The 17,500-nt window shown below is 35.0% G+C and overlaps 1 protein-coding gene and 2 long non-coding RNA genes across 21 annotated transcripts in view; 2 read left to right on the top strand and 1 right to left on the bottom strand.

Moving 5' to 3' along the window:
• The window catches only part of LOC308177679, a 20,493-nt gene extending 18,735 nt beyond the window's left edge, over window positions 1–1,758 (top strand). Inside the window, exon 2 of the long non-coding RNA XR_013939302.1 lies at window positions 1–1,758. This exon is cut by the window's left edge and continues 11,511 nt beyond it. This is a non-coding gene — a long non-coding RNA (uncharacterized lncRNA).
• Window positions 1–17,500, top strand: part of FOXP2 (forkhead box P2) — a 439,933-nt gene that overhangs the window by 374,078 nt on the left and 48,355 nt on the right. For 8 of the 16 annotated variants that reach the window (XR_013939269.1, XM_080555108.1, XM_080555100.1 and 5 more), the window contains 6 exons: window positions 2,779–2,916; window positions 3,883–3,933; window positions 4,066–4,281; window positions 5,775–5,943; window positions 12,465–12,678; window positions 14,300–14,404. Coding sequence is in view for 15 of the 16 variants with exons in the window: in XM_080555108.1 (XP_080411234.1) it covers window positions 2,779–2,916; window positions 3,883–3,933; window positions 4,066–4,281; window positions 5,775–5,943; window positions 12,465–12,678; window positions 14,300–14,404 (893 nt within the window). In the remaining variant the exon portion in view is untranslated. The remainder of the gene's footprint in view (window positions 1–2,778; window positions 2,917–3,882; window positions 3,934–4,065; window positions 4,282–5,774; window positions 5,944–12,464; window positions 12,679–14,299; window positions 14,405–17,500) is intronic. The other 8 variants (XM_080555113.1, XM_080555106.1, XM_080555112.1 and 5 more) reach the window with 7 other exon arrangements.
• LOC308177675 overlaps window positions 14,415–17,500 on the bottom strand; it is a 16,118-nt gene continuing 13,032 nt past the window's right edge. For all 4 annotated transcript variants that reach the window (XR_013939298.1, XR_013939299.1, XR_013939300.1 and 1 more), the window contains one exon: window positions 14,415–17,500. This exon is cut by the window's right edge. This is a non-coding gene — a long non-coding RNA (uncharacterized lncRNA).

Here is a 17,500-nt window from a genome sequence, read left to right as displayed (position 1 = left end):
GTTTTGCTAATTTGAAATTCAAGCAGTTTTCAAAATGCTTTGCCCTTTATCTGTGAGGAAGAAAATATGTATCAGGTATGATATATATATACATGGATTCTCACATGTAATTCTGTTAAGGGCCATGTTATCTATATAAATATTTATTTTTACTAATGGTCATGACTGTTTTTTTCATGCTTTTGTCCATCATCCTTAAATATAGGTGAATTAAGTTCTCTGCTCCAGTTTATGCAGTTGAAAGTGACTGTTGAAATATACACTGGAAAAAAAAAAAAAAAAAGAATAGAAAAGCTCTTAAAGTGTGCCACAAATCAGGTGTGTCTCCAGATACGAGAGCAAGTACACAGCCAGGGAGGTTCAGAACAAAACCCAGCAGAAATGGGACTTGTGAAGGGGAATCTGTATTTCAGACTAAGGAACGGAGCATGGCATGTGTTGTACTGGCAGCAGTCTTTAGCACTGAATGGAAATAAGTCAGTGCCGCTTCCAGAGAGAAGTTGATTTTCACTCTGTTTGGATCACAATTTTTACTTGTGTGTTTGAAAATATTTCAACCAGGGAGGATAAAGAGCGAATGTAGAGGGAGGAGGAGAAGTAGAGTAACAAGTGTGCAACACCTTCACCATTTGCTATATTTTATATAGCAGGCATGTGAGTGTTAGGAAAAATCTTTCAGGGTTTAAAGGTTAAAGGTAATGGTTTAGTTGGGAAGGCACTTATCTTCCTCTCTGCATTCTCATTTCTGTGTCACACATGGGTGTTGAATAGCATGACTGAGGCAAACTGTTGCTAGAAGGCAAGTTCAGATCTTGTGTAAACAGAGGAAAATCGTACTGACTTCGGAGGGAGATGAGCACTGGTTGCAGTCAGTGAATTTTCCTGTTTGCTCATGCATCGCAAAGTGTAAAAACTTGTTTGTCCTGCCCTTAGGATTTGGTAGGCTTAGAATAAGATATTATTGCATAGAGACGTGGTGTTTCCAATACTACAGAACTTCTGGGAGTCACTGAGGGTAACAACCAACATTAACCATCTGAACATTAGGTGCCTTCTCAAAGTGAGTCTAGACTCAATGGAGAAAGACAGGAACACTGAGAGAGTGATGAATCCCATGCTGAAATAGTCAAAACTAAATCAGATAAACTTCCGTCAGGATTTTCTTATTCTATTGGCTATAGAAAATTCCAGTGATAGCTGAGATTAAATGTCTAACTGCTGGATGGTTAAAGTTAAGAGAGATGAATCCTCCCCAAAGTGTTTGATTGTGAGTGGAAGTCTGTTTTTTCTCTTGCACTTGTGTTTTAGAGTAAGGACTTCAGATTTTTTTTTTTCTTAAAATTATTATTTGCAAAAGATTAGCAGACTTTTCATTAATGGTATTTTTACTTTCAGACTCTCAATAAGTCAATATTTTAAGAGCTACATATATGCTCTTAAATATCAATTTATGTGGTGAATTGTGTGAAACATAGCATTCTGTGTAACAGTAGATGAAGTAGTTTCTTCTAATTGTAAATTTCAGAAGACTTGTATTTCTTTTTCTCTGAGTGTTACATTGATGCCGAGTCTTTTGGGATAGATTCAAGTAATAAAAATATTAGAAAAGCATTTCCTGTTAAGAATTGTTTGTGATTTACTTTATTAAAAATAACATTATTTTTGCTGATTTACAGAAGTCTGCTATGTCCCACAAAAACATCACAAAACAGGATTTATACGCTGGCTTTCTAATATATACAGAAAAAAAAAACAAACCACAAAAAAAACAATTGAATTTAGCTAGACAAGTGGTTGCTTTTTCAAGGGTGAAAAGCTTGTCCTGCTGGCAGCTGTCTGACTGTGTACAGGTTAGTTTGAGCAGTGGTTTCACACAGTGCATCTGCTGCAGCGGCTTGGCACGTACCTCAGGCTCTTTTACAGGTCTTTCCTCTCTTATTCACACACAAATGCTTGCTGTGTCTTTGCCACTTGCGCCTATATTCCTAAGAGCCTGTGTCTAGGTGGGTGTTTATGCATGTGTGCACACTTCGTCTGTGTGCGTGACAAACAGAAAATAAAGCCAAGGTTAAAACAACACCTACCCAAACATACATTTATAAAGTTTCATGGACAAAGTAATAATCTTATGAGAAGGTTGCCAGACTTTCACTGAAAATACGTCTCTCTTTACGGAGACTGGGTAACTGACGTGGTGTCCTTTGCTCTGTACTCCGCTAAGTCCGCAGTATTATTTTTCCAATATAAATCAGACTTCCTTAATAGACGATCTGAGCAAGAAGGGTTTTCTTACACTGAAATGATGTATAGCACAAATATTTTTCTAAGCTAAGTGTCTTTATTGTGTTTTACTGCTTTAAGATACTTATTTTTCTGTCTGTTTTAATCATATCTTTTGAAGCAGTCTCAATAGATTTTTCCATTCGTAACATTATGACACTTGATAAGATGATTGATTATGAAGTGCTGAGAGCCCTGCCATGTGATCATTTATTTTTAAATACACATTTGTACTAGCCAATGCTTAAATTTCTTGCAGGAATACATAAGAGATGCAAAACATAAAGCTTGAGTCTGATCGAATCTGATGCCTCTGGAAATAGAGTGCCACAGTACTGTGGTCTTAAAATAACAGATTCTGACTGAAACTGGAACTTCACAGTGATAAATATTATGTAAAAAATTATGGTCCATCTTTGGTACAAAATAAAAAAGACGTACAACTGTGGTGCGGGCGAACTAAAACATGTTTGATGATATCTTTCTTTCTCTGTGCAGGTGCCTGTGTCAGTGGCCATGATGACTCCCCAGGTGATCACCCCTCAGCAAATGCAGCAGATTCTCCAGCAGCAAGTGTTGTCTCCCCAGCAGCTTCAAGCACTTCTCCAGCAGCAGCAAGCAGTTATGTTGCAGCAGGTAATGTGGGTTACCTGCTTTGGACTGCTAGCACAGGGCGTTCTCACAACTGTTAGCCAGATTTTATGCGTCTTAGTTGGTAATATTTCATCGCTTATTATACCAAAAAGAATGAAATAAATGTGAAACTTCTCAGTCTTTAAATTTCTTGTTTTAATTGCAGAAGTGTGAAATTGCAATTTTGAAACATTTAATATTATATTAAAAACAGCAGCAGCAGCAGCAGTGGCAGATGCATTACAAATACCGAACAAATTGATATTTAAATCTTCAAGTGCTTAGGCACATTTTAATTGTAGACTTGCCAAAGGAAGTGCAAATAGAGTTGTAGATAATTGTTGCTTTAAAATTCATAAAACTGTAGTGCTCCCTTTAGTCACATAAATGGTATGCGGTTATGAAATTTGAACTTAGCAGCTTGTTTCATCATAGGAAAAGTTTTTTTTTTTTTTAGTTTGTTTTTTACCTCCAAAATGTGTCCCAGATAAGGATAAAATGAAGGAGGAGGTTGCTGTTTTCTTAGCACAAAATCTGGCGGCTAAGTGAACGCTCCATGGACTTGCTGTTCTTACAGTAAAGGTAGTGTCAGAGATCAGTACCTCAGCATAAGAGTAGATTTTTGGACGCTTACTTGTCATACAGAAAATGACACATCTGATAGTCATAGCTCAACAATTGTATGTTTAAACACTTTAATTTCTAGTATCATGATCATACCAGGCAATTCACCTTCAGTTGTGAATCTGGCATCCCACTAAACAGATTGACAGATTAATTACCTTTTTTCCCTAAGAAACAGACAGTTTAGTTTGGCCTTAGTGACTTGTTGGTTTCTTGCAAGTGGATGAGTACAGCTTCTGGTTTGTTATATAGGATATGTGAGGAACTTAGGCATAGCTATTTGAGGAGTTAATTTGGCTCTTGCATTCCCTTTAGAATACAGATTTTCTATGCCCTTCTGTTTAGGATATTTTGGAATCTGCATTGGAAAATTTCAGAACCGCCTTGGAAAAAAATGTATGTAGATCTGCCTCTTCAAATCACATTTTTTGTTATGAGGTGATTCTTAATGGCTACGCCACCATATGCCAATCTAGAAGAGTTTAGGAGATTTATAATACTTGAAACTTTTGCCTTTATTTATTAAAGTCAAAATGGTTTATTCAGCAACAACTACAAGAGTTTTACAAGAAACAGCAAGAGCAGTTACATCTTCAGCTTTTGCAGCAGCAGCAACAGCAGCAGCAACAGCAACAACAACAGCAGCAACAGCAGCAGCAACAGCAGCAGCAGCAACAGCAACAGCAGCAGCAGCAGCAGCAACAACAGCAGCAGCAGCAGCACCCAGGAAAGCAAGCAAAAGAGGTAGGAGCCAAGAGCCTTGCTGATTCATACCGGTATGAGCCATCAGAAGCTTGGAAAAAATAAGGCTAGTTTAGGTCTTTTCCTGTAGCAAGAATTCAGCCATCAAAGATTTGTTCTTGTGTTTTTACAGGGCTTAATAGCAGTGCCAGTATAATTCTCCTGCTCCCCTCTCTGAGACATAGGATTTGAGCAGTCCAGTGCTGCTGTCGTCTAATGTCCGCTAATGAATCCGAGTGTGCAAAGCACAAGCGGCGTGGTGGACACTGTACTGATTATCTTGTATTCACAGACAGTCCGTGCTGGGGAAGGAGTCTTACTTTTCTCAGTGGCACAGCTCAGAGAGCATGCAAATTTAGTCCATGGCTGAAAAAAAGCGATTGAGCACAGATTTCAAAGTCACAGGCCCCTGATTAATGAACTGCTACTGTAGGTTCGGAGTGGCGAGTAGAAAGTTACAGTTTGATGTGCTCATAAATCAACCTGACAAGCTGGTTTCTCAGGCCTAGCTTGCACTTGTCAGCAAACTGCATCAAATATAAACATAATACAAACAAAACATGTTGAAGTAGTTAAATTGATCAGCAGGTATCCTAGACGTTGTCTTCAAGCTGCCCATTATGCAAACGTCGAGGAAGCAGTCGTGACCTCCTGAGGCTTTGTTTCTGTTTGGATTTGTGAATAGAATTTCAGACAGCCATCAACTACGGAATAGAAATTGCTCCTGTATTTCTCCGGAGGCTCTGGGCAATCCACATGACTTGCTCCATTATGCAGTCTGTTTTCCAGTGAGCGCATCAGAAGTTTCTCTTTTCCCCAAACTAGAAAAGAAAGGTCTTCCACAGCAGCTTGTCTTCCTCTGAAGTGTGACTGCCTGCTTATACCCTCCTGAGTCTTTACAGACTCCAGTTTGTCTCGAAATGCCTCACAAAATTGGAACTTATACCTCTACTCATAATAGGGCACTTCTTTGCCTTGAATGTAGTGCTCGTTTTAATATATTCCGACCAGAGAAGAGAGAGAGCTAACAGGCCAGTGAAATGAAGGCTACATCCCAGTTTACTAATAGATCACTGGAGACCACATTCATGGGCCACTGCGGACCAAACTTAGTCAATTGGAAAAACAAGAGTGCCTTCGAATCACAGACGGCTGTGAAGAGTTACAATTTTAGCATAGATAAATTTGTTATCATCTGCCATGAGCTGGACTTTTTTTTTTTTTTATGCGTTCCAAACAGCTGTTATATACTTTCTCTTGACCCTTTTCTTTAGCGTGTCATTAAGTGTATCTCGCCATGCTCCCTAACACCTAATAGCTTGAATGAATATAATAAAAAATTTCAAATGATTTCACTGTCCGAGTATTCTACAAATAGCATTATTATTCAATAACTGAGATTAAAGGGAAAGAAGTTGATTTTACATTTTTGTCTTTTTAGCCTTCAATGCCCACTTTACTCTTTGCTACGTTTTTTTCCCCCCATCTTTTTGTAGCAGCAGCAGCAGCAGCAGCAGTTGGCAGCCCAGCAGCTTGTCTTCCAGCAGCAGCTCCTCCAGATGCAACAACTTCAGCAGCAGCAACATCTGCTGAACCTTCAGCGTCAGGGACTCATTTCCATCCCACCTGGCCAGTCTGCTCTTCCTGTCCAGTCTCTGCCACAAGGTATACCAATAAAATGTGATTGGAGTAATTTCTAATGCACAACTTTTTTACCATTCCATTTTCATCTGAACTTCGGCAGTTTCCCATTATGACTCTTAAGCATATTTTATTATTAAAATATTATTATTCATATTACAATTTTTTCTTGAGGCAGATAAGTTTTACAGCATACTTTTATGGAAAAAAGCAGTTTTTTAGTGTTTTTTTTTTCCTTAGAAATAAGATGCATATTTATTAGCCCTATGTTCTGAAAACAATTTCTAATAGGAACACTATTCAAGCACGGTTGCTTTCCTCTGAGGAATTACTGAAATCTGATTTAGTGTGAATGTTATCATTTCGTTTAATATAAGGGAACAGATATAAAAAGTATCGAACAGTGATATTAAAGTAACCCCAAAGCTCACATTTTCTTTTTCTAAGGAAAAAAAAAAAGTGTTTGGTATTGGAAAGTACTTCGAATCTTCAAATGATGACAATTGAATTTAAGGACATACCTTAGAGTTCATTGTCATTGCTATCCCTTCCTATTAAATATGTTAAATATAACAACAGTTTTTGTAAGTTATGAATCCAACAGTAATGAATTATTACTGACAAATAACAGTTAAGAATTCTAGAAAAAAAAAAGTCGCTTCAATCAAGATTTCTCAGTGAGAACTTAAACTTTCTAACACTTGACACAAATACATTCAAGGTTGAAAGAAAGTAGGGCACATACTTTTGAAAAGTAAATTAACTTGGAAATTAAGAGCGCTTACATTTTAAGACAAGACCAGAGATTTCACGTTAAGGACTCTGTAAACTATGTGGCATGTGTTTCTGTTTGTGTTACCATACAGAGATGAGCTAAATGTCTGTCATAAAAATTACATCTTCTCATCTCTGACACTTCAGTTCTGAAAGGAGCATTTTTTTAGATTTTGTTCATAGCAGGTAACCTTACTTTTAATTGGCCTTTATGCAGGTATCTGGTTCCTTCGTGAGGTAACTGTTATGAGATCGAAGCTTCAGAAATCAGATGAGCTAGAGCATAGTATATAGACAAGTGTAGAACAAGAAAAAAAGGGGAGGGGGACAGAAAAAAGGCCTGAGAGAATACAGGTAAATGTGTTAATTTCATATATTACGTTGTGTGAAAATGCTATGACACAAGCATACCTAAATTTATAAAAATTACAGCAACAGAAAAGAGTCATAAATAAGCTATCACACTACACCTTATTATTTGGGAATAGCAGTGGGGAGGCAAGATGATTCATGAATTTGGACATGTGAGACTGCTAATGCTGGTTTCCTTCTGTACAAAGTCACACTGGGCCAGACGGGGAAAAAGTAATTGAAACACATCCTCCCTCTGAACAGCTTTACCTTCTGCAACCTCCTCTTGTGCCATCTGTTGTAAGAGGAATTCCTCAGGTTTTCTCTCACATTAAGCAATCCCCATAGACTTCCATCAGCACTCCTACCCAATTGCGCTGATATTCATTAATTTAATGCAACAGTCATTCATCTACTTGTAGTAGAAAAACATATAAAATAATCATTTTTTTAATACTTGTAGTAGAAAAAAATATAAAAATAAATATATTTTTAAGTACTTTTTAAGAAGAACTACTACACGGTTCTTTTTAAGAACTTTCTTCTAGTCAAAGAATTAAGTATAATTGAAATCATGGCCAAAACTAATAGTAAAGAAATTTAAAAATGTTACTGTTAAAATGTATTTGAATTGTCCTTTTAAATGTAAATTAATGTATTGTTTGCTTCTGCCTCGTTATTTTTTTAATTGTAATGAATTCCAATGATGTATTTCATTCTTCCAATTTTGCCTTCTGGTTCTAGTATCTACTGCACATGGGGGGTTCCTTTAAATGTACAAGTAAGTTTATAGGACGTTGATTTTTAATGGCCCTGGTGTGTATGTGCAAAGGAAATAAAACATAGAACAGCTTTGCAGCATCTCCAGAAAGGCCACTAAGTGCCAGGGGATCTGGAGTTAGAGTGACGAAGAGTGACGAGGGTAAGAAGGAATGTCTTCCAGCAACATGCTGAAACAAACGGAGAACCAAATAGAGAGCTGTGACTGGCTCCCAGTTCTTTAAGTGGGCTTCTCTTATATAGCCCATAGTATCCTTCACAGGAAGATAGAGCACACAATCCAGTTTATAATGTAATGAAGATTAATGGATTTCAGTTCTGTTGAGGCTTTCTTGTAAGTCTTAGATTTACACACAGAAAATATCCAAATACTACTTACTAACTTTAACAGATTCCCTTGTTTGGGGTTTGCGTAAGAGTAAGAGGATCAATCTTGTTTTTCCTCATAAAAATGTAACACATTTTATGACAGACATTTTCTGTGGTAATATTAAATTAAACCTTCAGAACTTCTTTAAGGCAATTCACACTGGATGTGGTAAAAACACATTTTTCTCCTTCCACTGTGCTGCAAGATATATAATATTGTTATAGAGAAGGATTTACAGATGTATAACACATATTTTTATGTGGACCCACTTAGATTTCTGAGTTACGTGGATGACTAAAACAATGAGAGAAGCACAGGGGGATTCATGTTTATAAGTTATTGGTAATAAAGAGTCCTGTAAAACACAAATTATTACTGACAAAGAATGTTTTTGTTTTTGTTTTTTTTTTTGCATTCGTTAGTATGAGAAGATATAACTTCCACATACAGCTGTGAGGTTTGCATATAGAAACAGTATTTGCTCCAAGTCTAGTTTCTGCCTTTCAGGAATAAGAATGTTTACCATATTTACTTGATGGTCAAATATAGAAAATAAAATATAGGAGGCGTTTTAGCCTTTATTTTGTGGTGAGATCTTTAATGTCCTATATCCAAAGCCCCTTGCTCAAAATGAGTTACTTCTGTGTAATATTATACTAATGTTAGCTAAATGCATAGGTATCTAAATGACAACAATAAAAATAAAATAAAATAAGAAAAGAAAAAGAAAAAGAAAAAGAAAAAGAAAAAGAAAAAGAAAAAGAAAAAGAAAAAGAAAAAGAAAAAGAAAAAGAAAAAGAAAAAGAAAAAGAAAAAGAAAAAGAAAAAGAAAAAGAAAAAGAAAAAGAAAAAGAAAAAGAAAAAGAAAAAGAAAAAGAAAAAGAAAAAGAAAAAGAAAAAGAAAAAGAAAGAAAAAGCTGAGATTTGATCAGACTGTGTAGGAAAATGAAAAGCAGATGCATGGGAGTGGTTGTTTTATTAAGTATTTATTCAAACATAAAAGTAGAATAGATAGTGGTGAAAGAGTTATAAAACTAATCTCAAAATCTCTTGGATTGTTGGTGTTAGAATACTGTATAGCAAATGAGCATTGGTTCTTTTCATTATAGTTCTTATTTTTTATCCCACTCTGGATCCTCTGCTTCATCCTTTCTCCTTTAGTGTAGTGTGGAGAGGGTAGCTTGAGAGTTACCACAACCCATGAAACTTTAAAACTTACCCTGCCTTTATATACAGATGAAAATCTGACGGCCATTTTACAGGTCTCTTGTAAAATGGGAGTTGGTCTTTTTTAGACACAAGAACTACAAAATTGCCATAATTTACAATTAATTGCAAATTCACTTATTAACTTTATACTTTTTAAGTGCCTGCCCTTAATCCTTTAATCCTAAAGGGCAGCTACCTTTCAGGGTGCTCTGAAGACATCGTAAAAATTAACCAGCCTGAGCCCAGAGAGAAACTCCTTTCTGATTTTAAAAATCAAGTTGAGCTAGGCAGCCTGGGAACACAGCTCCATCCATAGCTTACACCACAAGAGGAGGAGGAGACCACTCTGCATGGGAAAGGACATTACTCTAGCTGCTTCCAGCTGGGATTCATTCACCCAGATTGCTGGACCGGCTCTTGCTGAGCTCCTGCAGGGCCCAAAGTTTGATGATCTGTGATGAAAACTTTCTTGTAACAAGACCCAACAATATGTTTGCCCTCTGATTATTCAAGAAGATGAGTTTATTCTTGGTTTAAATTTTTAAAGTACAAAATTAGTTTATTTTTTTCAGTGTCAGGAGGAAGGGAATACTTTGAAGTGAATAATTTACTATGTATATCATTCCACCTAAATGAATACATTACTTTTCATTTTGATTTGTGACTACATTTGTGAGTAACTGTTATTTACCATGGCAAAATGATTATTTGTAGGAGCATACCTCATGAACACAGTGGTAATTACTTACTTTCATTAAACAATTACTACTAGTATTACCATCACTCCAGTTACCCATCTCCCTAATGCAGTAAATTAGAGCCTAGCTTCTTTGCTTGCCTCCTTAAATCTTAGCTTTTTGCTGTACAAATGTGATTTAAAATCCAGTTTTAAGGTGTACATTCCAATCAACTCTTTCACTTTGTTATTAGCAGAGTTTGCCAGTAGATGTTGGCATCTAAGGCAGAGAAGCAAGACACAAAATAATAGTCTAAAAAGGAGGTCCTTCCATAATTTAAATAAAATTGAATATCTTCCAACCAATTTGTTTCCACACTACCTCCAGAAATTATTATGTCTTTAAATTACTAGCAGTCTCTTTTTTAATAGCGTTGTATACTTAGTGGTGAGACAGTTATTGAGAAGTATTAAGGAACTTACTGTCATTTTTCATAATTTTTGTTGAATCCATTTCAGTAGTCTGAGTTCCTGCATCTTCAAAATAAGATGTTATCGAATAAACAGATTTTACCAGCAGTGAAGTAAGATCTTTAAATCTTTCTAATACAACTTGCTTACCAAGAAAAACTATCCTTGATTAAAAGCTTGAATGGATAGATAAATTTTAAATCCTTTTCTGTGAAGGGCAATAACTTTGAGCAATTTCAGAAAGTAAGAGCAAAAATTCAACTCAGAAAACATCAACATTTTGAATTCTTTGCATTCAAGTAGTCAAATATACTGTGAATGTGTCCTATCTAATTTTACTTCTTGAGATGAGATACAAAAAAGTTAGATTTTAAGATACCTCTGTCCCAAGCTGTGTCAAGCTGAGAAACTTAGATGTGAAACAAGATCTTTCACAAAAGGCTCTCTGGGCTTCTCATTCTTTTCTACGTTTAATTTAGTGTTCTTCAAAACAGAGACGTCAATTTTATGAAGACTGGCAGTGACAGTAAATGTATATAGTTATGATGAACTCTTCATCTTTCAATATATTAATTTCCTACCTTAGATGCATAAGATAGTATGTATCTAAGACAGAGGAGATAAGAGAATGCTCACAGCTATTCTATTGTGTTTTGGGAATCTTTACTTCAGGCAGAAACAATTGTAATGGAAGTTTCCATGACTTCATGCAAAGTGCTCAACTCAAGCCAGACAACCCTAATGCAGATGTATAAGTATATTCGACAAAACATTGCAATTTGTGGCTGGGGATGAAGCATGGAAACCACAAGTTTCCAGGCTACAACTGGAGTATGGAGCAAATTTGATCTATATGCAAAGATCTGGTGGCCAGACTCCAGAACAGTACTGTGCATATAGGAGAGAAGCTTGCGAAGGTCTTCAAATTTTGTATGACTGCTCGTGACTCCAGGAGACTGATGAGATGGAGTCTCCTAGCCAAGCCCTCTGATTTGTTTTCCACAGTAGGGTGGGATGAAAAAACAGTGGGGGAATTTGATGGCCTACCCTAGACATAGTTTCATCTATGTAGAGGGTATTCTAAATGGACCACCTTTGTTAGCTTTCTTCTTGTTTGTTGCCACTGAATGGCACCAAAGAGCTGAAGCAATCACCAGTATGTAGCTCTGTGCTTTAGTAGTTTTATTCTTCACTTTGTTTATTGTCTCTTAAGACATGTTTTTAAATCAAACCATTTTTGTAAATATTATATAGGACTAATGAATATGTAGGTGTCGTTAATTAAAATGCCTCTTGCTCAAATGTTAAACCTGTTATAATCTCATAGATTTCATTTTCATCTTTTGATTTTTCTCCCTCCTGTCCGCTTCCCCCACTCCCTATTCTTATTCAGTGTTTAAAGAGAATATTAATGTTTGTATCCTTGGTGTAATATACTTTTCTATTTTCCATTAGATATTTGATAAGGAAGAATTCTAAAAGCTGAGTTAACTGTATGCATTGAGTTGTGTTCGCACGTCAAGAAATTTATTATGTAGACAACAAAAATCATGCCTGGATATGTATTTAGTTTTTTATTATTTTTTATTTTTAAAAATTATTATTATTATTATTTTAAGAAGTAGTTGCAAGTTCTTTGTAGCTTTCACTCTTTGATCTTTGAGTAGTGTTTTTAGAAGGAGTGTAATATTATTAAAATTGGTGATATCTAATTGACTGTTTATAACCCTAGAGAAGACAGCTAGATTACCTGGATTCTGACTGAAGAAAAATGAATTTATGTTTTACTACCCATTGATTGTGCTGGAAAAACAGCATCAGCTTTATTGTTGGCATTAATCCATTAATAACACTGAGCTCATTATCTGAAACTCTTATTTTGTTATATTAGTGGGGCTCTCTTTCATTTTATAGCTGGCTTAAGTCCTGCTGAGATTCAGCAGTTATGGAAAGAAGTGACTGGAGTTCACAGTATGGAAGACAATGGCATTAAACATGGAGGGCTAGACCTCACTACTAACAATTCCTCCTCTACTACCTCCTCCACCACTTCCAAAGCATCACCACCAATAACTCATCATTCCATAGTGAATGGACAGTCTTCAGTTCTAAATGCAAGGCGAGACAGGTAATACTGATGAGATTTCAACTGTGCTTATCATTTGATGTAAAGCTGTTGTTTAACATCATAAGTCATATTATTTCAAATCACAATATTTAATACAGGTTACTTAAGAGATCACGGAGACCAGATTTTTCAAAGCTGTTTATCAACAGGGCATTGTTTTCAATAATGATGTCTAGTTTTGCAGGTGCAATTACAATTACTAGCAGTTTTATTACACATGAACTTAAGGAACTTTTGGTAACAGTTAGAAATCCCAGAATAGTGTGTTTGTGGGCACTTTGGTAGGTTCATTGTTTCATTCATATTTGAATCAACACATTCGGCAGTCAAGCATTTACTGTTGAATCACACTGCTGTTTTCATAGAAAATGTGTATATGCGTAGTTGTTAAGTCTACAATTCATTGGACAGACTCCATGTAAAAAGTGCTTTAGGAATTAGTATATTAAAGCAGTTATTATATTGTTTGTCTCTTGTGAAGAAAACCACTGAATTTTCCTTCTATGCACAAGAGTAACAGTGTAATTCATACAAATTTTCAGTGGCATTAGTGTTATACAGTAGAATTCAACTGTATGAATGAAGTTAAAATAATTTTTCAGACACATGGACAGATATTCTTAACTGTTCTTTATTTTCAAGTAATGGATTACATGTGTACAAGAGTACTTTAGCTGTAGTGCTTAGAATCAGTAAATATGTTTATATAGTCAGATGTAGATTATCTCAATATAGCATGAAATTAAATTTCTATCTACAAAGCCCAAATTATTGTATTTTCAAAAATATTAAAATTGTTTGAATGAAATAATATTTAATATTTAATATTGAAATAGGAGACAATAATTAAAGTATCTCTAGTCCTTCTGTGATTGTGATCACATTTTTCTGTTGTTATTTTGTATTATTTTAAAAAGTGGTACTTCTCTGAAGACCTTACAGTAATACTTTCAGTTAGTATTACTTGTGTAGTTATATGTCAGATAAGTTGGTTCTTTCCTTCAGGATCTGTAGCTGGTGCCCACCTCCATGGGGTAGTCCCCTGAATTTCTTTGATAAGTGCACATGGATGAAAATGTTGCAGAGGTTCCAAAAAAAAGAGGTTCCATGGAAAACAGCTATTTTTATTTCTTTTTAAGTCAAGTAGCTAATGGCAGCAACACTTGTGAGCAAAAATATTTTAAAATTTATTTATTTAATTTTATACACATTTTAGCAGAAAATCCAAGTATTTTATAGTAGCATTCACATTATTCATAAATTCTGACTGTCCATCTTCAGTGTTTCTTTTCAGAATTGATCACTTCTGAGTATATTTTTTATTTATAGGTAAATGTTACACCAAGGTCATATGGCAGAATTAGCATATGGTATTATACAGTCATCTTATTTTTTCATCCTTTATTAACAGTCATCTTTGTCTCTATTTCTTCTCTAATTGGAACATCATCTAGCCTTGGCAGTTGAACTATTCAATAGAACGATTAAATTTTTCTGACTGCTCTGAGCTAAATTGACCTGTTTTGACCTGTTTGTCACTGATCGTAACCTGACAGGCGCTAGCAGCCTCCAACGATTATGGCTTTTGAGATGAATCTGATGCCTTATTCTTTTGCTGCAGCTCGTCACATGAGGAGACTGGGGCCTCCCATACTCTCTATGGTCATGGAGTTTGCAAATGGCCTGGCTGTGAAAGCGTTTGTGAAGATTTTGGACAATTTTTAAAGTAGGTTGATTTTTATTCTTGGTTCAGGGTTGCTTAAGGCAAGGAAAAGAGAAAGACGGCAAACAAACTTTTACTGTAAATCACATCAGAGTTTCTTTCTGTATATTTCAAGCAACTGGGTGATTCAGGCTATCTGTGGAGGGTCAAGTTGTTATTCTTTCTTTGTCAACCATTTTTGCAGTCTTTTCAATAGCACACTGTTTAATCCTCTTATTATCCTTTACTGAAATGGAGCCTCAGAAAATTTGAAGTGATGCTTTAGATGGTATATTGGGTAGTAGAGGTATGAAAAAGCACATTTTAAATTGTGCTATTTTGTGTATAGTAGGAATTCATGTGTTTAGTATAAATAAAAAAGCACAAAGGACTGAATGTGACCCTTTAACTCTCACTTGATAATTTATTTTTGCTTTTCCTTTTGTATGTGCATGAGATACACAGAAAAAAACCAGAACTGCAGAATGATGTCAAAAGTTTTTACTTGCAGTGTTTGGGTTTGCCAGTGATTTTCTAAACTAGAACATTTAGAAAATAAGTGATAAAGCTTTTCATTTGTGGCTTCAAACTACAATGGGTTTCAGGATTTTTTTTTTCCTCTTTGAGTAGTTGCTAGTACTTGTGTGTTCATTTAAACTTTCAAAAACAGCCCTGATTTTCTACTTATGTACATCATAGACTGGTCTTTGTCAGAAGAGCTGTACTCATGTTGGCATGCAATAGATCGTAATGGAAAGCTACAGATAGGCTTATATAGATGAGTAACTTCAGGGGCTGAGACTCTTATGTTGTCATGGTGCAGCTAACAGGGTGAGTGAACTGTTTCATGCTTCATCAACAATTAAGTTAATTAGCTCATTTGAAATTGCACTGCTTTGTTGCCAGGATGTTGGCAGAAACATCAAAAAGATGTGTTTACAAATGGTAGACTACAGGGTATATAACAGAAGCACCTTAACAGTAGACCATAAGCACTCAGTGTCACAATAACTTTTGTAATAGAATTAAAGAAATACTTTTCATAAAGTATTTTAAATACTTTATCCATTTCTCATGCTATCTTCCAATTTTAAATAAAATGACTTACACTGACTTGCAAATCTTAGCTAGTGTATTTCTCTCTCTTGATACATTTTTGTTTATAAGTGCATTAATGGAACATCAAAATAATGGGTAATTATTAGAGAAAACTGTATAGGATTTAAAAGAAACTGATTTTTTAAAAAAGTATTAAAAGGCAAATGAAACTTCCCAAATTCAATGAATCATTGTGAGTATTATCAATATTAAGAATTTAAATTAGTTTTACTCAAGCATGCTCCCTTCAAGAAAAAGCTAAATTTTATAAATATGTTTATGGTCACTAGGCTACCGTGATGCTAATTCTGTGGCCAGACTTTGCACATCCATTATGTCGGGTCTCTTGTTATAATACATGATCACTAAAACCATTTTGATTAACACAGTATAGTGCTAGGTTTACAGATGCTCTTGCTTTCGTGAACCAAATAACCCTGGAAAATGTGAAAGCGACACGTAACATCTTGATAATTCTGGTGTAGAGTCAATCAGGGTTTACAGCAGTGTTATGGCTTTTGTCCTACACACTAGCAAAAAAATGTTTGAGAATCTTACATTATTTCTTCTTTTCATTCAATTCTGTCTTCCATGCCCTTAAAACAAATAAGAAGTCATGATGCTGAATAGGCCAGATTGTTTATGAAATAGAAATATTCCTTCATTTTACATTAGTGTTAAGATGGAAATCAATGTATAACCTTGTATTACATTCTTTAGTACCTTTTCATGTTCACACTAATGCAAAATCCCCATTACAATTAAAAAACATTTTCTTTCAATTAAATATCAACTTTTAGTCCAAAGATTGACCATTTTTCCAACCCATTAACTTTATAGGGGATGACAGGACTAATGGCTGTAGTTTTCAAGGCTTTGCTCTTAGTCTAATCTTTGTTACGATGTTTTAGGTTCCCTGACTTGAAACAATATGATACCTGAGTTTAAAAAAGTTAATGCAAGTATATTGTACCAAAATGAAATATTAATAAGGTACACTATACCAGTCTAGTAGTGTGTGTTTCTATAATATGACAACTTTGAAGAGTGCCTGGTATATGCAGTGAACTCTAACTTCCTGTACTGATAAAATGGCTTGCCAGAGCATCTGAGGAGAAAGATTAAGACAGAGAACAGTGTTTTTGCTTCACATTTATAACAGTGGAAAGGATTTAGGGTGAAGTGACAACTTAGAATAAATGTCTTAAAGTCATGAAAAGTATTTTTACCTTCACTTTTGTTTGTCCAATATGAACTTTTATTTATTTATTTATTTTAAAGATAATTTAATGAGTTTCCAATTATCTAGAATTCTTTTAAGATATGCAGAATAGTGTAAGTTATACACTGTGTGCTGTGGACTAGATTTGTATTTGAAAACAGAAGCACTGGTTTCAAGAAAGTGTAGCTGATGATCTCTATAATATATTTCTGTACATGCAGAAAAACCTAATCCTGTATCTTTCCTTTGATATCCTTCAATTCTAAACACAAAACTACAGTTTATATTTTATGGAGTGATTTTCTATCTTGACAAAATGATGTTAGACTACAGTTGTTCGTGCATGCAAGATTAGTTTTGACTATTCTGTAAAAACAGCTTTTGGCAAGAAAAACTTCAAAATATAAAGACAGACCAGAAAAAAATTATGACATAACTAGAAGGAAGGTGATGAGTTAAACAAAATGCTAGGCACTGAAGCAATTAGAAGAGTGCCAAAAATACTTATGAAAATTCATAATTTTACTGTGAAACAGGTGTTGACAGAAGCTGATCATTTTGCTGGTCTCCAAGTGAGGAACCCAGTAGATCACTAAAAGCATTTAGTAGTAGTACTTCACAATAGTTTTTATAAATGTCAGAGTGCAATAACATATAACATGACAAAACTTCATTGTATTTTATCTGCAAAACTAATTTCCATTCCGTTAGTCCTAAGTCAGTTTGAGTAGGAAGGATTTGACTTGTAGAGCTTAAATCAAAAGGTTTACCATAGGTTTACAACTTGTCCAGCCAGCAGA

Source organism: Anser brachyrhynchus, assembly GCF_964034855.1.
Source record: "Anser brachyrhynchus genome assembly, chromosome: 1".
Lineage (NCBI taxonomy): Eukaryota > Metazoa > Chordata > Aves > Anseriformes > Anatidae > Anser > Anser brachyrhynchus.
The sequence above is the reverse complement of the archived record's forward strand: the minus strand, read 5'-3'. Positions and strand labels throughout refer to the sequence as shown.